Genomic DNA, 22,496 nt, shown 5'->3' on the forward strand with positions numbered 1-22,496 from the left:
AATGTATCTTTGTACTATTTATTTGTGGATGTTGAAATGCATGGAAAATGAGAATTGGAAAAAACTTTCTTTGCCATGTTTGGGGACTCTTTTGCTCTAAGTGGAGCAAGACACTACACCAAAACATAGGATTCAGCACATAAATGGATATACTTAAATTTTATTGTTGTCAATATAACTTAAATTCATGGTTTAAATGTCAAGAAAATACGATAATTGCTGGATTTTATTCCTACGCCGTTTCCATTTCACCAAAACAAAAATGGAAACAAAATGAATTTGAAACTCCATCCGCTCGTGCTAGTTTCTACTCATGAGAAAAGAAAACACATGACCTGCTAATCAGTCCAAGAAGTTGCCTGTATTTCTGCTCCTGAGAAATCTGCCAGAAAACTATAACATTGGCTTATGTTTTTGTAATTTCTCTTTATATGACAAGGGGGAAAATGAAGAGAAAATCTGGTTTTAAATCTTATGTATGTGATGTCCAGAACTGGCAAGTCGATCGAGAGGAGAAGCACTAAAAGGAGGAGGAGGGGTCTCACATAGCTGAGCCATATTTCAAGGAAACAGAAAATGAAAGGACTTAATGTGCAGTTCAACTTTTATTGTTTTGAGAGCAGAAACAACTGAACAGCAACTCAATTTAAATATCCAATTAACTGTATGGTCCATTTCTAGTATTTCTTAGCTCTTGTGTGGTAGTTTTAATAAAAGAGTTGAGCAATTACTTCCGCTTGTCTTTAATGTCTGTATTCTCTGAAATGAAAACATGAAAATATTCTGCACTGCTGTTTTAAAAGTATGCACAACTAATGACTTTCACCTGAAACATATGCAATCATATCTGCATATCTGCATATCTGCTATCTGCTGTTTTGAAGACCGTCAGTCCTAGAGAGAGAAAAAAATCACAGACAGTATTTGGTGTCTCTTTTTGATGTTGCATCTTTGAAATTGTTATTGTGGTTGTTTTATGAACTTCTGTTTATCTGGTTTTAGTTGTTCTAACAGTCTTTTTACGTCCATAGGCTTCCGCAATCTGCACCTTGATGACCAGATGACTCTGCTGCAGTGCTCCTGGCTCTTTCTCATGTCTTTCAGTCTTGGCTGGAGGTCATACGAGCAGTGTAATGGCAGCATGCTTTGTTTCGCCCCTGATCTTGTCATCAACAAGTGGGTAACAATCACAGCTGTTCTAATATTTGAGCAGTTTTGTTTTTCCATTTGCTCATTTCACGGTGTTAGTCTCACTTCATCATTTGACTTACAAAAGTTAACCATTTATCTGTGACTCAGCTTTGTGACTCAGTATAGAAATGAGGTGACAAGGCTGAGGGATAAAGTCACATGTAAATAAGAATTTGCTGTCCAACAATGAGAATATGGTTATAGTTTTTGCTGAAATCTAAACTCCAGTTCTGTGTTTTATTATGAGGGACGTGGGAAAGGGTGTTCGCTAGTTTTTGCTGATCGTCAAGCTGTGTAGGCTGCTTAACACTTCATCCAGTTTCTACGTTAATCTTCTTAAGAAGCAGACATGAGCCCAGGAGTGACCTTCTCACCTAATTTTCAGAAGCAACAAAAAGGCCCCATGAATAAATAAACTAGGCCAGCACATCAGCTATTATTGCCATGGTTCGCAGGTTCCTGGTCCAAATGCACTTTTTCTGAGGCAAACTTCATAAACACAAAAAACCCTTGATTAAGGCAATGCCGAAAAAGGGGGGAAAATAAAAATAATAGTAAATATTTAAAACCATTAATCCTGCAGATAGCACGCCCAGGAACACAGTATGACTCAACAAGGAACAAATACAAACTGAGGTTTTTAATATACACAGGAGTTAATCAGGAAGAGTGGAAACGCCAGGGTAACAAGACACGGCTGAAACTAATTAAGACATAAACGGATAAACGGAGACATAAAAGGAGATAAAACTAATATCAAAGCACATGGGGACTAATAAAATAAAACAGGAAGTAACTAAATAGGAAATCATATACAAGAGACAATGACTAGGGAGGCTAGAAAAAAATAAAGTATAAGGAATCAAATATCTGTAATAGTCTGTAAACACTTCAAGAGTTGCACTACTCAGGTAATTCAAAAAAATACAGGAACAACTGCATTATGAACTATACTGTAAATATTTTTCTATGCCACAGAGGCAGGGCTCAGGTTAGATTGCAGTATGTTGATTACATAGACTCATTTTTTTTTTTTTTTGCAATTTGCCATTTATTTGTAACAGCAAGTGACTACCCCTCCCTGAGTCTGGTCTCTTCCTGTTAATAGGGAGCTCTTCCCTCCCACTATTGCTTGCTAGGGGATCATATGATTGTTGGGGGTTTTTTTCTTACAGTAGAAAGCAAATTCAGGTAAATAGAACTGAACTATTAAGCTATTTAAATACCTCCTGGGATTTCTGAAAGACCCATCCAGTTGTTCTACATTTGTAAACAGTGCTAAAACATCGACATCTTGCGAACAGCTCAACCTTTTTATTGAAAATGGTTAGAAAGAAAGCCCTGATCGGTGAAGAGTCGCGTCCGAAAACTCCAGAGAGGAGTAAAAAATAGATATGAAATGTGAAGGAGTCATTGCCGATTGCACTGCAGTTGGTCAGAAAGAGTAGACAGTGCTCAGCCCAAGGGTATGTATCAGGAGAATGTGCTGTATTGATTTTCTAAGAAAAAAAGTAATGTGGGCCGTGTGTTAGTGGAAGTGAGGTGTGAAAATCCATCATGACTGATTTTAGAGTCTGTATTTCTCCTGCAAGGATGTAGCAGATCCCTGCCAGGGCTATTTATTGGGAATTGAATAACAGCATGAGTGAAAAAGCTCCAACTCTAACCTGTGTGTCTCTTTTAATTCTGTTTTCTTCTGTTTCTTGTCTTCACCTGCTCTACATTTCCTCTCCTCTCACAGAGATCGCATGAAGCTGCCCTTCATGACTGACCAGTGCGAGCAGATGCTGAAGATCTGTAATGAGTTTGTCAGACTGCAGGTGTCCTATGAAGAGTACCTGTGCATGAAGGTGCTGTTACTGCTCAGTACAGGTAATGGAACACAACTCACTTAGAAAAATGACAGCAGTGTTTTTCAAAAGTCTCTCTGCTGGACTGGAAAAATCACTTTTTATTGTATCTACTATGTTATACAGCTGCAGCTTTTTTCCATTTCCTTGCAGTTTGTCACAGTAGGGCTGTTCTGGTCATGTTCCTCTTGATAAATGTGCAGAGGATTTTGATTTCTGCTACTAAAGGCCACAAATTTCATTACTTATCATTAATGCATCGCCTTAGTGGCAAAGATTCAACAGGGTGCTGGAAACATTCATCAGAGGTTTTGGTCCATATTGGCATGATAGCATCACACAGTTGCTTTAGATTTGTCAGCTGCACATCCATGAGGCAAACCTCCTGTTCCACCGCATCCCAAAGGTGCTCTTTTGGCTTGAGATTGATGACTGTTAAGGCTATTTGAGTACAGTGAACTCACTGTCAAATTCAAGAAACCCATTTGAGATCATCTGATATTTGTGACATGGCATGTTGTCCTGCTGGAAGTAGCTTTCAGGATTGATCATAATATGGTCATTAAGGGATTGGCATGGTCAGCAACAATACTCAGGTATGCTGTGGTGTTTAAATAATGATCAGTTGGTACTAAGTTGCCAATTGGGCCAAGAAAATATCCTCTAACTTCTACCACTGATACAAGATAGGGGGTATCCATGCTGACTTGTTGTTTACACTAAATTTTGAAATGTCACATCAGAAATCGAGGCTCATCAGACCAGGCAGTACTTTTCCAATCTTCTATTGCCCATGCAAATTGCAGCCTCAGTTTCCTTTTCTTAGCCAACAGGAGTGGCACTTTGTGTAGTCTTCTACTGCTGTAGCTCATCTGCTTCCAAGGTTTGATGTGTTGTCCATTCAGAGATGCTCATCTGCACACTTTGCCTGTAATCAGGGCTAATTGAGTTACTTTTGTCTTCCTATCGGCGCAATCTGGCCATTCTCCTCTGACCTGTGTCATCAGCGAGGAATTTTTGCCAAGGGAACTGTCACTCACTAAATATTTTCTCCTTTTTTCGATCACTCTCTGTAAACCCTATAACAGAAACATCCTAGCAGATCACCGGTTTCTGAAATATTCAGATCAGCCCATGTGCACTTGCATCACCTTTTTTCTCCCCAATTCTGATGCTCAGTTTGAACCTTCAGCAGGTCATCTACATATGTAAATATGCTATATGATTGGCTGGTTAGATATTTGCATTACAAGCAGATCAACTTGTATACCTAATGAAGTGGCCGGTGGTTGTATGTTTTAATACTGCAGTTTAAAGATCCTGTTTAAAATCACTGCTGACAGCAGCAAATGGTAAGCATGCCGCAAGTGTCTACACTGTCAGAAGCATAACGGCAGAACAGTAACATTCCTGTCTGCAATAATTTAAACCCAGTCTGCTGACAAAAGCACAGTAGATGTTTTGTTCTGTAGATGCATTATTATGTGTGTCTGTCAGTGCTCGCTGGACCTTTATTTCACTTTACGTTCACAGGGTGCTATGTACCTTAAACCATTTCAAGCACTTGTCTTGCATTTTCTTTAACTTCATTGTTTGGTTTAAAGTGTATCTTAAGTGTTTACTTTCAGGGGTCTCCTTCAGTTCTGAAATTCAGCGATCGAACACGGAGCCATTTCTTTGTAGAAGGACACATGAATTCAAAATGCCACAGAAAAGACCGGGTGTTACTGTTGCTATCAAAATATGCAAGTTTGATGTTCTTTTGACATTCTTCACCAATCTGCGATGTAACAATGTGATATTTTCTTTTAGATGCCTTCTGTTAAATGTTACTGCTCTGTGAAAGTGCAGTCCTTTCACAGATCTTACCTTGGTAGAGAGTCATTTAATTTCCGTACCAGAGGGTCCACTGAGAGTTGAATTAGTATAACTTTTGTGTTTCTTATCTCACTGAATAAAAACAGTTAGCTTTTTTTATTACTGCTGTTTAATCTTCTTTTATCTACGATTGTCCAGTGAAAGCACATTATTAAAAAAAATATAAAAACTCATTTTCTTTTTTTTTAACAATTTAGTTGAACTAAAATTGGATTCAGAAGACATTTTTACAAATTGTAAATTTATTCCAACTGCATTTTATTTGCTGTGTATAAATTAGTAAAGGCTGTTAAAGGACAGACTCAAATAGGCAGTGTTCACCAGGCCTCTCTTTATTTAATGTTTGAAGAGGTCAAATAATGAGAGCTGTGGGTTACCAATCAGTAACCTAGCCCTAAATACTACACAAGGAAACAGTATCACTAAATCAGACCTTTCTCACTTATTTCAAATATTCTTGTCTGTGATGGAGAGCATTATTCTCAGAGAATGGCGAAGAAGAGGATGCACTTCAGAAGCAATTAGCTTGTTATGCAGAGGAAATTACATTTCCATACTGTGCACCGGCTGCATTTTTGTACTTTAGAGCGATTTCCATCCGTTTCCCTCGGGGATGGAAATACTATTAGATGGGACAACTTTGGTTTGAGCTGTTTTTATCCATTCTCGCACACATTATATGGAATTTCAAGCCACTTTTAAGACTATTTGATATACTGTCATATTTAGTTAAATAGAGAAAATAGAGAATGCTCAGCAGCGTGAAAGCACCACAAAACATAAATAACTCAATAAAGAATTTATCGGTCATAGAATAAGAAAACACAAGTTGTTTAATGGGTTTGCAGTGCCATTGTTGCCTAGCACAATCACTGCAAGTCACTGCTAAACTGTGCGGCTCACTGCCTGACACCAGACTGACAAGAGTCCACAATGTGCTGATACAACTGTATTGCTTTTCAAGTTTGCAGTTTTTGCTTTTCAGCAGTGACCGGCACAGTGAAAGTCCTCAGTGTGTCCTCTTTAATATATCATTTAAACGCAGAGAATCATTTTGAAGGGTATTCAAATGTCCTAATTTAAAAAGCTAAAGTGACACCTTGCACAGCAGCTGGTACTACCTTTAACCCCAATTCCAAAACTTTGGAACATTTTAAGCAAACTGCAATTATTTTCAAATCTCATAAATCTGTATTTCATTCATAACAGTACACAGAAAACATACTTTTTTTTTTACCAAAAAATAAAATAAGGTCATTTTGAATTTGTTGGCAGCAACAGCTACAACAGCTTAGTACCATGACTGGGAATAAAAAGAGCATGTTAGAGAGGCAGAGTTTCTCAGAAGTAAAGAAAAGTAGATGTTCACCAGTCTGCTAAAAACTTTGTCTACAAATTGTGGAATAATTTTAGGAAAATGTTCCGCAATGTAAAATTGCAAAGACTGTTGGATATCTCAAAGAATCTCATTATCTACAGTCAGTGTTGGGGAGTAACGGAATACATGTACCGCCGTTACGTATTTAAAATACAAAATATGAGTAACTGTATTCCGTTACAGTTACCGTTTAAAAAGGTGGTATTTAGAATACAGTTACTTTGTTTAAATAAATGGATTACACGGCGGTACTTCCGTGTTTCATGTTGTCGCGGGTCAGGCCTGTTTGGGTTTTGTTTGACAGCTACGTTCTGTTGTTCCAGGTGGCAGCGTTACGGTTGCCATGGTTACAGGGTGACGCTCTCTCTGCGTGTTTCCTGGGTGAGAGAGGCATTTTTGTTGTTGTTGTGCTAAGCTAATAGGCAGAATGCTACAGGTATAGCTCTAAAGAATGTAGCATCATAGGCAGTGTAGTCCGTGCCGCAGGGAGAATGGACTGCCATACACGTTATGTGTCTGTGAGCGAGGGAGGGAGAAAAAGGAAAAGTACGAGCTGTCATCGAGCAAAAACGGGAGCTGGAAGCATGCAAATATAATAATAACCACTGCAGCCAAGAAGAGTGCCTGACGAGCCCAGTTGTAAGTAAGCTATTAAGACTGGACTGTACACCGTGTTCGTGTTTTCCTCCAAAAACAATAAGTTCCGTTGGAGCAGCCTTTCAACGCCTCTCTCTGTCTCTCGCTAGCAAAGTTGACCCAGACAACAAAGTAAAGCTAGTTTTCGGCTACGAGCCCGACACAGAACCCGCCGTGTTAGCCAGAGGTCCCTTTACTACAGTTCGGAGCCGCGGACCTTCAGTAACAGTAATAAATCACAGCAATAGTACATTCATGTAGTTGTAAACAGCATGATAATATATTAAGTAATCCAAAGTATTCAGAATACGTTACTCTCATTGAGTAACGTAACGGAATACGTTACAGAATACATTTTGGGGCATGTATTCTGTATTCTGTAATGGAATACATTTTAAAAGTAACCTTCCCAACACTGTCTACAGTACATGTGCAAGGGACAAGGCCAAAAATCAATATTGAATGCCTCTGATCTTTGGCCCCTCAGGCAGCACTGCATTAAAAAGCGGCTAAATTATGTCATGGAAATCACGGCATGGGCACAGGAACACTTCCAGAAATCGCTGTCTGTCAATACAGTTCACTGAGCCATCCGCAAATGCAGGTTAACGCTCCATCATGCAAAGAGGAAGCGATGTGTGTGATCATGATCCAGAAGCGCTGTCATCTTCTCAGGACTAAAGTTTATTTAAAATGGACTGAGGAAAAGTGGAAACTGTTCTGTGGTTTGAAGTTCTTTTTGGAAAATTGGAGACCATCCTGTTTGTCATCAGAACTCAGTGCATTAGACCCTCAGGCACTATCAATACTGAGAGGTGTATACAGGCTTCAGGGTATATGATTCCATCCACATAACCTCTTTTACAGGCAAGGCTGGCATATTTGAGCAAGACAATCCTAAACATCAGCTGTTAAAAAGTAATATTAGCAAAGCCTGCCTGTAGTTCAAACCTTTAAGCAACTGAAAACATTTGGCACCTGATGAAATGCAAAATATACTCTGTTGTCAGTCTTCTCTGATCCAGAAGAGTGTTGATCATTTGTGTCTGAATCCAAACTTCTCACCTAACTCTTTTTGCCGCACGAACAGCAGACACAGACCTGATTAGGATAAATTGTGTGTGTGTTTTTTTTATTTATACCTTCAGAACCCCTTCCTATGTTAACCACTAGCCTAACAGAGCAACAGTGTCCTTGAAGCTTACCAGCTTCAAATGAACATGGGAAAAAATCTTATTTTTATTTTTTTTTAAATGATACTGATATATCGCTCTGTGTTGTATTCTCTGTCTGTGTGTGTGTGCAGTACCAAAAGATGGCCTGAAGAGTCAAGCAGTTTTTGATGAGATCAGGATGACCTATATCAAGGAGCTGGGAAAAGCCATCGTCAAGAGAGAGGAGAACCCTAGTCAGAACTGGCAACGCTTCTACCAGCTAACTAAGCTTCTTGACTCCATGCAGGAGGCAAGTGAAACACACACACATGTTTAAGTGTTTTTACGCTACTTTGTTTCATATAGCATTTTCTTGATATTTATCCCGTAGATTGGCTTTCTTTGTTTTTTTTAATACCAGCCAGGTCTTTTCCACCTAAAGAATACACTCATATTCTGTGTAGTGCATGAAGTTTCAATCAAGTTAGTTTTTAGCACTCTCCCCTTCTGCCTCTCTGTAAAAACTTGTTGCAGACGTAAAGATCTTGCATTTAGAACCTACTCCACTTTAAGGGCAATCCTTTTAAGTAAAGTCAGTAAACAACTCTTACTAATCTCTTTGTGTCTTAACCAGATGGTCGAGGGTCTTCTCCAGATCTGTTTCTACACCTTTGTGAATAAAACCCTGAGTGTGGAATTTCCGGAGATGCTGGCAGAGATCATTTCCAACCAGATACCAAAATTCAAAGATGGAAACGTCAAAGCTCTGCTGTTTCATCAGAAATGACTGCCTTAAATTGTGAATCAATGCCTTAAATCCTGCCCTGCACATTTACCTCTCCAGGGGCCCCTAGCTTGCATATCCTGCCTCCCTCATCGCTCTGATTCAGTTTCTCAGTTTTTCCTGGGCCTTCTAGAAATTCTGCCACGCCCCTTCGGGGCTCAGTCATTCAGCCTAATCTTGGAGCACAATACCTGTGGCCTCAAGCCCCCATCCCAGTCCTAGTCCTGCCATAGTATCTTATCACCGACCTATAGCCCTTCCTCTTAGTTGGACTCTGAATATCTCTTGGGGTGGATGCATTTTGGGCAATTTTTTTTTTCAGTCCTCCCTCACCTACTCTACACCCGTAGCCCTGTGCTTGTATTTTTAATGCTTTCTTACAATGGCTATGTGCCTCATATTAATTCAAGCCTCTAGTATTTTACTGCAGTTTTCACAGAGAAGCTAACATATACAGTACAAACATCTTTTCCTCCAAGAACATTACACCTGGTATACTTTGCAACTTGAAAGGATTAGGATTAGCAGTTCAAGCCTAGTGTTCCTCCCGCTGTGAATTACTTATAACTTCAGAAATTATTCAAATCACAATTCGACACAAGACCACTGAGAAAAGAAATCAGCTAGAGACATGTTCTCTATTTATTTTATGCAGGCACACAATTCAAGTCACATACAGAAGCAAGACACACACACGCACACACTCACTCAGCCAAATGTTTACACAGGATGTACCTGAGGGAAAAACCAGTGCCTTTTAGTTTTTACGCTCTTCATAGCCATCCACTATAAGCTGTAGGTTTTTTTGCATTAGAAGTTGATGTCGACATCTTTCCACATGATTTGTCCGTTTCTCTATTTCCGCGTTGTAATTTCTGTTTTCTATTTCCAAGCTGCCATTTCAGTGTTTTTAATGTGGAAAACTCTCCCTTTTGTTCTTATCTCCTGTTCTCCATGTAGGAACACAGCCTATGGTACAGAAAAGTAATGTTAAATGTTCAGTTTTATCACTTTGCAAAAAAAAAAAAGTCCCAAAACAAATTTTTTTGGTCTTTTATTATCCATGTGAAGTATATTAGATAAATTTGCTGCCTCTCCCAGTTAGCATTAAATTCTGTTAAAAGTTTACCCAGCATATACAATGAATGCACCTACAAATAGCTTTTTTTCTCGCTTAAGAATTCAGCCTGCTTTTATCTAAATGGGTACTGCTAAAATTCAAATTAAAGACACATTTAATGTTTTGTACTACTTGGGAGCAGACTGACTTAAATTTTAGGATTTCTATCTTTAAAAAGTTTTTTTAATGCTTTAATTGCATTTGGAAAATGCAATTTGGTGTTTTATAACCAAAATGCATTTGAAAAAGCCATCCGAAGTATCGAAGGGCCTGCTGTCTGTTTGAAAAGTGACATAATGAGTCAATTAAATCTGGCTTGAAGTTAAACCGTCCTTTATGTTTCCAGCTGCATTCAGACTGAGGTTGGTAGTTTAGTAAATGCACTATATGGACAAAAGTACTGGGCCGCATACACATTACACCTACTGTACAGGAGCTTTTCAGCCGTGGAAACCCATGCCATGAAGCTCCTGGTTCACAGCTTTTGTGCTGATGTTAATACCAGAGGTGGGTTGGGAACTCTGCAGTTATTGAGTCAGCAGAGCGACTTTTACATGCTACAGTGCTCCGTGATCCCGCTCTTTAACTTAACGTGGTAAATCACTTAATGGTTGAGTTACTTTGGTTCTTAAACACATCCACTCTGCAATAAAGCCACTTACGGTTGATGATGGAATATCAAGGAGGGAAGAAATTTCATGTCACGTTGCAACAGTCACTTGCAGCTATTATAACACCACCCTCATTCCTTTCACAAAAGTTTGTAAAAGCATTTGGTGCTTGATTTTGTGTGCCTAAGGTAATGGGACTGAAAATACCTTTTGTTCATATAATGCAGCTTTAACCAAATATAATTGAGGTAGGAGTGACTTGCTAGTTCGTATTGCTTGTCTGCTCTTCAAAAATTTGTGTGAGGTCATAAAACAATAGAAAAAACGTCAATATGTCAGACCCCAAAAGGTACTACCGTTAGGATTGTTGTCATTTTTTCATTTTTCAAAGTAAAAGGTTTAACTGACTCAAAAGCAGCAACATAGCACTTATGATAGGAAATTAAGGCATAACATTGATGGTTTCCTTCAAGATACCATTTTGATTTAATATTTCCCTTTAATTACAATTATCTGAATGTACTTGCAAAATCAGGACTTAGGACTTGGAGCTGCTGTGCCAACATTGTGAAAATACAAAAAATATATTTGTTTAAAATAAAATATTTATTTTGTATACTGGACGTGAAAATGGATACCCAGAATTGATGAAACCTATGTTTTAAAAACATTTCCCCTCTAAAGCTCAAAACGTTGGTCTATTGATTTGTGAATCCAACCTCAGGAAGTGAGTGATTACTTCACATGGATGTGCTCTACTTGTTCCTAATGTAATGGAAATACCCGTTTTGTTTTTGGTTTTTTCTTTTCTGGAGATGTGAAAGAGTACTTCTGATCCGACATTAAGTGGTTGTTGTAACTTTGCTTCAGGGTGCTCATTTATTTACAAAAAAAAAAATTACAAAAAAAAAGAAAAAAGGATTGTTCAGTGTCACACCTACACCAGCTTAAAGTACTGATTGTTATCATTTAGCCCATTGTACGATAAACCTTTTTGTGATCAACAAAAAAATTGTATTTTTGAATTTTCAAAATACATTTGTAATGTGAAAATCCATACCAGCTTGTGTGATGGCCAAAGCAAAATGCAGTGCAGTTGTATGCTGGCTTCTGCTGGAAGTGTTAAAACAAAATGCCCTTCACCACCTCCTGTAGAGTACAGTTACTTTCCTCCGTATGTGTCTTATGACTGTCAGGCCTCTCTGCCTAAATTTCAACTGTACAGATTTTCAGCTGTTTACTCTGAACAGTACTCACCCCTCTGCTGCACATAACTCTGAATGCCAATTAGCAGAGACCAGGTAAGCAGGTTGCCATAGAGACTGGTCATTTGTATGTTAGTTACGGCTAACAGCACAGTGGGCACTGGAAGCATACAAGCCACTGCTGAATAAGAGCCATCTTTTTTTTCTTCTTTTTTTTTTTTTCTTTTAGGGGTGGTCACTCGCTTCAGGGTTGTTTCATTGACAGTGCAGGCTTTCAGCTCCACCTTCTAACTGTGCTGTGTGTCCTTGTGCTGTAAAAAACATGGGCTTGTTGCTGCTCGCATCACTGTGTGTTGATTATTCTAGAGAAAATCTGACTAAACTATTTGTTTGGATAACTTGGAGATGGTATTACAGTTGTTCCAAGGTGGTGGTGCTTCAGAAAACCAGCTTTAACATGTAGATGTAACCATATCGATGCTTATTTCTGAATGGCTATAGACGCATATAGCAATGCTGGCATATCTAGTGCAATGTAAACATCATCTAAGACTACAAACCATTTTTGCATTTCACCTTCATGCTCGATTAAAGGCCTTGCGAAAGGGAGCCAGAGAGCCATAGAAATAAGATTTCACATCAGGAAATAGATAAACCCTTAACATATATCGATGCTTTTAGAGATTGATCTATTGTAAAAATGATATTTTCTGTGATTTTGATTACATCGGCTTGATCCTCTTTGATATGACTAATTTTGCTCAGTCGTTTTTGTACATTGAATGAGTCAAGAAAGTAAATATTTTTCTGTTTGTTGGTTTGTGTTTGATAAAGGTAGATGTGTTAAATCCATAAGGAAGTGTTGAACATGTTTGTCTTGTGAAGTAAATGTAAATTCTACGAGTCCATGAAAAAGTCTACATGAAAGCTCACTGTGTTTTTGAAGATAAGGAAATGAGGGAGAGGGACAGAGAAAGACTGGTGGAGATTTATATAAGAGTGACCAAAGCAGAGGAGAAAACAAAAATTAACAAAAGAAGTATTCAAGTTACATTTTGAGTAGCACTTACTATCCAACTTCTAGTACTTCTTGTTTTATTTTAAAGATGTCTTTTGTAAAGGTCGTGGCTTTGGACCCCATGTATTGTTCTGTGAGGATTTACTGGTCACTTTAAAAAGAAAATTTAAAATGTTGACTCTCCATATGAAAGTAAAATTTACCAGAGCCTGACAGAATTGCACTACCCTGATATTGTTTGATATAATCTATTTTGTATAAAATACATGCAAATGTTATCTTTAAAGATTAAGGGCAGATCATGTTTCACTGGTATATATGGCTATAGCTTTCACTAAAGTCTGTTTTCTTCGTATTTCAGTTATGTAAATGTAATCCAATGTTTAAAAAAATACAAACCATTAAAAAAACAGTAGTTTGTATTACTTCTGTATTACACTTCCTGTAGTCTGTGTCAATAGTTTCACCTATTTGATTAAATGTTGAATTAAGTTATGTGTCGTTCTCTGACATTGGGTTTGACATCGAGAGTGGAAATTTGGAAGAACTGATTGCTCTTTAGTTAAAAGCATCTTACACAATAAAGTCTCCTGTTTTTCAACACTCAGCTACATGGATTTCATTTTTTTGACTTGGAACAGAGTTAAGGAAAATAAGCTTCCTTTTGATATATCAAAACAGGTCTCACTGCCCAATCTGGAATCATGTACTGGAAACATGATTTGATAAACATACACGTGAAAACATGCATATGTCCTTTCACTGCCACGGATTCCTTTTATGTGTTGGATTAAATTTATTGAACCATTATTATCTGACATTTTTACGTTACCAGTACATGCCCGTGATATTGTTAAGTCTGAGATTTTAGTCTGTTGTTAAGTGGTCGCCAGCCAAGCCGATGGCATAGTAATATATCACGCATAATGAAAGTTTGAAGTTATGAGTTAGATACTTCTGCCATGAAAATAAAATTATACAATGCTTTTATAAGCTATTCCAGGTGCATAAACATTGCAAAGGGTTTATTTTAGTCCATTGGATGGTGGTTGCTTGGCAACATGACTAGCCTTAAAATGTGATAGATAAATAAGACTCTTCAGGGGGACGATGTGCCAATTTTGGTTGCTCAATTCCTGATCATGTAAAACACAAACATGGAAACAGACTTTGTGTTGAGGCCACACTTTATCTTGCTAATTTGTATATATTATCAGACATACATAATGTTAAAAATGTTTAGCCTGACTTTTACAGAACTACTAAAAATAATATTTTAGCTATTAGTTCATTTTTATGAGTTATCTTTTTCAAAATTAAAGAAACAGTTATATTTTAGTTTTATTTTGTTCATTTCACATTTTTCCTTCTTTTTAAAATTATGTAACTAATTAAATTAAACACACACACATTTATGTGTAGTGTATTGTGTTCTATGAATGTGCAGAATGAAGTCGTCCCATTCCTTCCTTTCACAATAAAATTCCCTAAATATGAAGTGTGGCTTCTGTGCCTAATATTAGTGGAGAAGTTTAAACTTGCATAGTTGTATAAAGTAACTATAGAAATTAATATAAACTTGCACTACTATTCTTTAAATTGTGAAAAAAAAAGTTATTTACTATTGTTATTTTAACTATTATTGTTATTATTATTACATGTTTTTAATATATGGTATGTCCAAAGGCGCAAAACTGGTAATTTCATTAGACACACCTTGCTAGTTCCAGGCTGGATCCCCTTTTGTCTTCTAAATTTACCTTAATTCTTCATGGCGTAGCTCTAACAAGGTGCACAGACCTCTTTGTAGAAAAAAAAGAAACAAGCCCAAACATACAAGTAAACTATATTCCCAAAAGTTTTTGCTCATCTACTTTTACACAACTCTGACCTGGAGTGACTTTTTTAATCCTCACGGTTTAATATGATGTTGGCTCAAGCTTTGCAGCAATAACATCTTCAAGTCCTTTGGGAAGGTTTTCCACATGGTTTAGGAGTGCGTTTTATTTTTGACCGACAAGTCCTGACTCGCAGTCTCCGCACTAATTCATCCCCAAGGTGTTCTGTCAGGTTGAGGTCAGGACTCTGTGCAGGCCAGTCAGGTTCTTCCACACCAAATTTGCTCATCCACGTCTTTATGGACCTTGCTTTGTGCACTGGTGTGCAGCTGTGTTGGAACAGGAAGGGGTCACCCTAATCCCCAAACTGTTCCCACAAAGTGGAGAACATGAAGTTGTTCAAAATGTCTTGGTTTGCTGAAGCGTTAAGAGTCCTGTGTCATATAGCTATTATGCTAAGCTAAACTACATGTAAGCTATTTTCCTCCTGATGCTAGCCCCATACGTAATGCACTGGTATCAGTCTCTTTGTCTTTTATGAGAAAGAAAGCATGTAAATGCATTTATAAATTAACTAATAAGTGCTAATGAATTAGCCTGCAGTCACGAGTGCTTGAAACTTAAAGCTTACATTTTCATGTCGTCTTAGCTGCAAGTTATGACTCACCACAAGTAGATTCTAAATTTAAATAAACATCACTAAACATTTAGTTAAAAGGAATCCAAACTGTAAAAACGTGACTTAATATGAAGTCCAGTGCAGCTGACTGATGGCATAACCTTGTGTCAAAGTGCTGTTTAGCAAGAGAGAATAGTTCTGCTTACCTATGAGCCAATCCACTCAAATTCTAGTGTAGCGCATCAAAGTTGTTCTAGTCAACTAAAACAAATCTATTTTGTTAACTTTAAAAACAACCTAAAACAAAAATATTACAGAAATATCTTTAGTTTTTATATTTTTTAGTTTGGTAAAATGTTATTACAGCTTGTCTGATGAGTCATCAATGGACATGATTATTGAGACTATGGATGTCTACATTGCCTTCAAAAGGTTATGCGCTTTTATTGCTATACCTATGCTGATTTTCTCAAGTCTTGCCTCTGTATGCTCTCTATACAGTAATACGTTAAAAGCCTAAATCTAACATTTAAACTTATTTAAAAAAAAAAAAAAAATTCAAACAATAAAAACTCAACTTAAACCTACAACTCCACTCTGGAAACTAACTGAAAATAAACCGTATTAAACAAAAATAAAATAAAAATAAAAATGAATAAAAAGGATAAAACAATAATAGCTGTTTTTATGCATCATTTTTTAAATATAAAGTAAGGATTACAGGATGAATAATTATACATTATTAATAATAAACCAGAAAAGAAAATTCAGAATCAGGATTGGAAACTAGAAAGAAAACTTAAAGCTACAGCTGTTCAAGATTTGTCTTTAATTCTGCGCATTTTTCACAAAAACATTCGAAAGAATATTTAAGGCTGCAGGATTTAAATGATACAAAAAATCAGGGCAACAAAGATGGAATTAAGGAATTAAATTAGTATACTAAAAATACAAAATATAAAATTTCATAATGAAAAAAGTATACCTTATCAAATACTGTGTATTTATTTACAAAGTCAAGAAAACACCCCAAAAAGAATGCCGTGCAGGATTTAGCCTTTAAGTAATCTCATAAATAAAAAATTTCAATTTGAATAAAGTAGTCTTATTTCACATTTAAGCTTTTTTTACTCTCCCATTTGATTTTTCTGTTGAATTTATAAGCTGGATACTGGATAAAGTGGGGAAAAAAGAAAACAAACTTTTCTTAACAAGTGGTTCAAGGAATGAGCAAGAAAATGGCAACATTCATTGGAGCCACAAAGCTGACCAGCTTTTATACACAAGTAAAAACAATTCTGAAAAATCTATTACCTTTTCCCCCTTCAAGTATCTGAACTGAATGTATTTACAAATTACAGGCTGGCCAGTAAATTTTTGATCAAAGAATAACTCAAATAGGTCAGCCATGGTTAAATTAGATAATCATGTAATCTTGTTTCCTACACAGGAAAGCCCTGGTAAAATTAGGTTATGTTCAACTCTTGAGGGATGCTTAACTTTACATTTTTTTGAAATATAAAGTAAAGCGATGAGGTATAAAGGGCATGGAACAACAAAGACTGTGTGATACCTTGACTTTCAAAATTATTTCAATTTTTCAGTCACGCCGTGCTGTCAAGATTTAAGCATCCAAGATAACCAAGTAACTAAATCTGCATAATGGCTAAAACTAAAAGAAAATATTATAAATAAACGTTCTCCAAAAGTTGATTCTGTTCATCCAAGTGACTTCTTCAGTCACTTGGATGAGTGACGAAACGTTTCTCCCAGAAAACGCTACGTCCAGATGAACAGAACCAACTTTTGGAGATTTATTTTCCTGGATGATTGAGAATGCATCAAGACGATATAAATAAACATGTTTTTCCCAAGTTCATTCAATCTTCCTCAATGGACTGAAATGGTGCATACATGCCTCCATACAGCGTGATGCCTCACAGCTGGGCTTGTTTTAACTGACAGGAATCAGCTGTTCTGCCTTTGTTGCATTTTAAATTGCTGATCGGCTTGTGGGGATTATTTGAAATTTTTCGCATTTTATGCGAGGGCTCTGCAGGGGAAAAATTTGAAATAAAGAGAAACCCATAGCTGACCTTTAAGCAAACTAGTTCCAAAGAAACCTCATCCTGTGCTGACCTGCCCGGGGGCTCCTGATGCTTAACTGGAGCTCTGAAATATTAGCCAGGTTGAGTCTTGTCCCAGGCAATAACTGCACTTCTGCAGCAAGTGCTCACACATTTACAGCCATAAAGCCAAACCCAATCATTTAAGTCAACTTTTAAAGCTTAACTGTCCCATTTGGCATTACTAATCAATTCTACAATAGGTGAAGTCCAAAGTTAATATGTCCTGTCAACATCTCTGCAGAAAGAGTTGCCTATTTATACCTAACCAAAAAAAGGAGTGTGTGGAAAAGGTGGTTGGGGTGAGGGACAGTGCAGTTCAAAATATAAAAGCAAAAAACTCACACACATTGCAGCTGAAAAATATCAAATCATTTATACAAGTTTGTCTAACTTCCTCCCACTGTTCTCTCTCTCTTTCGCTCACACACACACAAATTTGGGTTTGTTCCCATATAGTCTTCACCAAGACTAAAAGCCACGCACACTAATCAAATAAAATCAGTCTCGTCTTTTTATATATATTTTCATTCCCCAGTGCAATTCAGGGTTCTCTCCCCACTTCGGTATGCTTTGTTTTTGTGTCATATCTATTGGATATGGTTCTGCTTGGTCCAGTTTCAGTTTCCAGTCTGATCAAAACAAAAAGTCACCTTATCTGCGTTGGTCCGTCCAGTACAATAGAAGTGATTGAGCCTGTATCCTCAATCTGTTTAGTTTTCTGAAGTTAAATATAGTTCATTAAAATCCAGTTTGGTCTACTCCCATCCACAATCTTCCAGTTCATGTATGCCGTTAAATTATACAAACTCAACATAGTTCTCTGGTATCAGTCCTGTTCGCCCATCAAGAGTCCCTTCCAACCAGCCAGGCTCCCTGGAAGTATGAACTAGACAGAAGGGGGAAAACATGGATATTGTTGAAATGCATTGACATAGAACTGAAATGTTCATAAACATGTGAAGACACTATGCATACTGAGGGTGAGAGGGTGGAGAAGCAAGCTTAAGATGATGGTTAACACTTCCACATGTTCCCCATCGAGTGTTTAATGTCTAAATATTTTGGAGAGGATATCTCTGGCATCACAGATTGGCTGTTGTTTACTTGTGAGCATGAAACACAGTATGAGCCCGAAACGTCAGGCACGCGTCCTGCAACAGGAAACTCTTTTCTGTACATGAGCCTACAAACATGTAAGTTCATTCTTGTGAAATCATTCATGCAGGAATGAAATTGTTAAAACAAACATACCACTTTTGATGGTTTGTTCCAACAGCTTGGTAAAAGTGCAGTGCAGTTTTAAATTGGAAACATAATTAGATTAGTTTGGGGTTGCTGTGGTGGTTAAACATCCTATAAATACGAAAGTGCAACATTGCTATAGGGTTAGATTGTGTGTTCACCAGATTTGTCCACACCAGGAATCTAATTTGCACCAAGCTGCGCACCACATTTCCATCAAAGACAGAAAAATGAAACCATGTAAGCCTTTGCACGTATTTGATTCTTATTATTTATGTAGGGGGAAAATGTTAAATTCAGCAAACCTGTAGAATGAATATTATACCGTTGCTTTATTCTTGTAAATGTCAAGAAAGCACTAAGAGGTTGTATTATGAGCTCCGTGTGGACAGCTGGGATGCTTCATCCTTCGCCAGCCGTGAGCAGACTGCATTGCTGAGATACCACGTTAAGGATTGGATGTCCCCAAGGACACATTTTGACCCAAAGGGCTCAGATAACATGAGTCTGCATTACATACGTCTAAATAGTCTTTATGCAGTTAATTCTATTTTGGTTTGGGTTTGAAACTACATCCCACCAACATGGAGTATATGTCTACAAGGAAACTTTACTCAGGCCAACTATAATTATAATAGCCAGCAAAGCAGAAGACCCAGTATAGTTATTGTTCTTAAATTTATAAGGAAGCCCAGATCTGCACAAAGAAACTGAGATTATATAATCAGAGTCCTAATGGCTCATTCACAGTAGAATAAAAAATGGATTGCAGTCTTCATTCCAGTTGGGAAAAATCAGTAGTTACTCAGTGATTGCATTGAATTTTTTCATATTCGGCGTCTGTTTGCAAGTAGCTGCAGCAAATATTTTGATTGCAAGTCTTATAAATATTCATGCTCAAAATGCCGACTTTAACTCGTTTAATTACATCTAAATTTTCCACGTAATGTTATTACATACATACAAATGTAAAATGTTAGATTTATCAGTGTCTAGTTAAATGAAAATTACTCCAGTGGTATATATTAAGTTTATACCGAGCACTTTTCCTTTAATAATGAATTATTTGAATGAATAAACCTTTGTTTTTATATACTTCTGTTAGATTTTACGTAAAATTATTGCTTCATGGTTACTGAGGGTGAAGAATCTTTTTTTTTTTGAGTGAAGGTAATAATTTATCTACACTGTGTCTCTTTGAAGAGGGACTAGACTCAGCTGGTTGTCAGCTAGTTTTATTCTGCCTATATTTTCTTATAAAAGCAAAGTTTTCTACATCATTTGGCTGTAAGTTGCCAGGAAAATTTCAGAATTTCCTTTCAAATTAATGAAGTTCTTGCTAAACTCTAATTGTAAGCAGTTAAAGTTCATTGTTTTATCAGTAAATTGCCGCCTGCATTCAATCAAAAACTGACAGCACACCAACTCTAGCTTACTGCCCACTTGACACACCAAAGTGCTTTGAAGACAGAAATTGACAGCGAGTGCTCACAGACCTGGTGTCCGTCTTCAAAGGACCCATTTCATAGGAAACGAGAACACTAGATCATTGCACACGGTGACAATAATTTTAGTTACGCAGCAGTGTCCAACCATTATTTTCCCTTGGTAAGGTGGGTAAATAGGAAAGTAAAGAAAGGGGAAAATATTTAACATTTCCCTTTATCATGGTTTGTATGTCTTTGGGTAACTTTCATATATATAGTATGTATGTCTTTGCTGTTTGTTACATATGCAGTCCAGTGTATTGCTTTAGCAGCTTGTCTGCTTGCCAGATTCCTAAGTCTCAGCACATTTTATTGCCAGATGCCAGATAAAATATGTTAAACAAATGTTCTGTGGATTCAGTCTCTGGAATTAGCAGTGTACATTCCTCTATGCTCCTTCATATTCGCTTCATATCATAAAGAAGAAGTTCCAGAAGTTCTAGTCAAGGGAAAGTGGCGCTATAAGCCTATCATATATAATTTTTGGACGGCTGACTATTTGGATAAACGTCGAGGATTTTTTGAAAGCCTCAGCACCAAGGCCAAGCAAATTCCCAAGCCTGGATTTTTGTTTTGACAACAAATAGTTTCTATACGCCAACCCACATTCTTTCCTTTTTCCTTTCTGCTGGCAAGTCCAGATTGTGACTCACCATTCTCAAAGATGGTCCCAGCGATGAAGGACAGCTCAGAGTCGTGCTCTGCCTTGCAGGCGTACAGAGCTCGAGCTTTTCTGCCCGTGAAACTGGAAATAAAAAGAGAGTTACACTGAGCCAGTAATCAGACACCAAAGTAGTACCTCAATTTAACACAAATGGCAGGTTGCTCACTTTATATGATCTGTTTATTAAGTATCAGATGGTTAAATTCACACATAGACTTTTCCTGATTTTAGAGTAGGTATGAAATATTAGTGCATGACTATACATCATGCAAAGCAACACTTAGCAGAGGATTAACAGCCCTACAGTTGATCCTCTGTGGAAACAGGCCTATGTCCAGAAATCTCAGGGGGAGCACCCAGTGCTTGTGAGAACTACCCTATCCTTTTGCTTGTGTGGAGGATCTGAAGATAAAGATAATGAAGCTTTTTGTTCTATATCAGGAATGACAAAAAAATGATCTGTACATGTTCAAACCTGAACCAGGTCTTTGATATGAAACTGGACAGGAATGAACCCACCACAGCGTTTCTGTTTGGTAAATAATACGCTCATTACCTGCTTATTGTGTGACATGACTCTGAATTAGTCTTTAAAAATAAGCTGTACGTCAGTGTTAACCGCACATGAGGATGTGTTTGCATATGTTTACTTAATTATTTGACACTCTGGACATGGTTTTATTTCGACACTGTAATATTCCATGTTGTTGTATGTCTTTAAAGTTCTAGCTTGTCATTTCTTTCTGCCTTGTAAACTTTACCTTTTCATTCAGATATAATTTATTGTTATATCTGTCTATCGTCTCCTACTGAGTCAGGCATTTAGAGGTCACAGCTTTAAAGACCTGATATTTTGAGGGTGCAAAGCACTTGAAAAGAATACTATCTGTTATCAGCTTCTAAAACAGCACCAGGACACTTAAGGCTTAAAATGTTAAGCACTGAAATGAACTATAGTGACAGACACTATATATCTACCAAGGTTCAGATGAATAACTGCATCAAATTAAGACGTATTTTTATTGCCGTTTCAATAGAGAGGCTCATATTAGAATGACTGCTGCTTGACGTGTCCTTGATTTGAGATACTGCAGTGATACCCCGAGGGACGAGTTAGCTCTTAAGCTCTCTCGTTTCATGGGGAAGAGGAGAGGTCAGTCACATCCACTGCACCAATGCTTCTTGAGCTCTGCTGGCTGGAAGTGTGTTGATCAAATAAACTACAATAATGGAGATCCATAAGCTTTCAGATAAGGTTTTTTAACTAGTTAATTTTTCTGAATAATAATTGATGACAACTGCTGTCATCTTTCAAAAGTTCCATCTTTTATACTTTCATGCAGTCCTAGACTTTTGCAGTTTAAGGTTTCTTAGAATGAGCACAGTTTGCAGTTTCATTCTGATTGCTGGCAAGTCAGCATCATGTCATTTCATAAATACTGTGCACTAACCTGACAGGGGAGGAGTCACTGGAGGCAGAAGATATTGGCTGTGGACTGGAAGGGGCTGAGAACATCGGCCAGGAGGGCGAACGTGGTGAAGTGGGACTGGAAGACGTTGCACTGAAGGACAAATTTACAGAGAATGACATGTTGATAGAATTGGATAAAAACAGGATAAATAACACCTCATGTTTATACCCTAAAGTACTGGAAATTAGGTGTGACAAGTGGTAAGTGTGACTTTAAAGCA

The 22,496-nt window shown here is 37.4% G+C and overlaps 2 protein-coding genes across 7 annotated transcripts in view; one reads left to right on the top strand and one right to left on the bottom strand.

Moving 5' to 3' along the window:
* LOC102777429 (glucocorticoid receptor-like) overlaps window positions 1-13,316 on the top strand; it is a 62,390-nt gene extending 49,074 nt beyond the window's left edge. For all 4 annotated transcript variants that reach the window (XM_006784962.3, XM_006784963.3, XM_006784964.3 and 1 more), the window contains 4 exons: window positions 1,032-1,176; window positions 2,933-3,063; window positions 8,240-8,397; window positions 8,722-13,316. In XM_006784962.3, the coding sequence (XP_006785025.2) occupies window positions 1,032-1,176; window positions 2,933-3,063; window positions 8,240-8,397; window positions 8,722-8,874 (587 nt within the window). In that variant the 3' untranslated portion in view covers window positions 8,875-13,316. The remainder of the gene's footprint in view (window positions 1-1,031; window positions 1,177-2,932; window positions 3,064-8,239; window positions 8,398-8,721) is intronic.
* Window positions 13,317-16,092: 2,776 nt separating this feature from the next.
* LOC102778086 (rho GTPase-activating protein 26-like) overlaps window positions 16,093-22,496 on the bottom strand; it is a 90,285-nt gene continuing 83,881 nt past the window's right edge. For all 3 annotated transcript variants that reach the window (XM_006784965.3, XM_006784967.3, XM_087847414.1), the window contains 3 exons: window positions 22,256-22,366; window positions 20,794-20,885; window positions 16,093-18,297 (listed from right to left, as the gene is read on the bottom strand). In XM_006784965.3, the coding sequence (XP_006785028.2) occupies window positions 18,209-18,297; window positions 20,794-20,885; window positions 22,256-22,366 (292 nt within the window). In that variant the 3' untranslated portion in view covers window positions 16,093-18,208. The remainder of the gene's footprint in view (window positions 18,298-20,793; window positions 20,886-22,255; window positions 22,367-22,496) is intronic.

Source organism: Neolamprologus brichardi, chromosome 10 (genome assembly GCF_056152115.1).
Source record: "Neolamprologus brichardi isolate AB-2024 chromosome 10, ASM5615211v1, whole genome shotgun sequence".
Lineage (NCBI taxonomy): Eukaryota > Metazoa > Chordata > Actinopteri > Cichliformes > Cichlidae > Neolamprologus > Neolamprologus brichardi.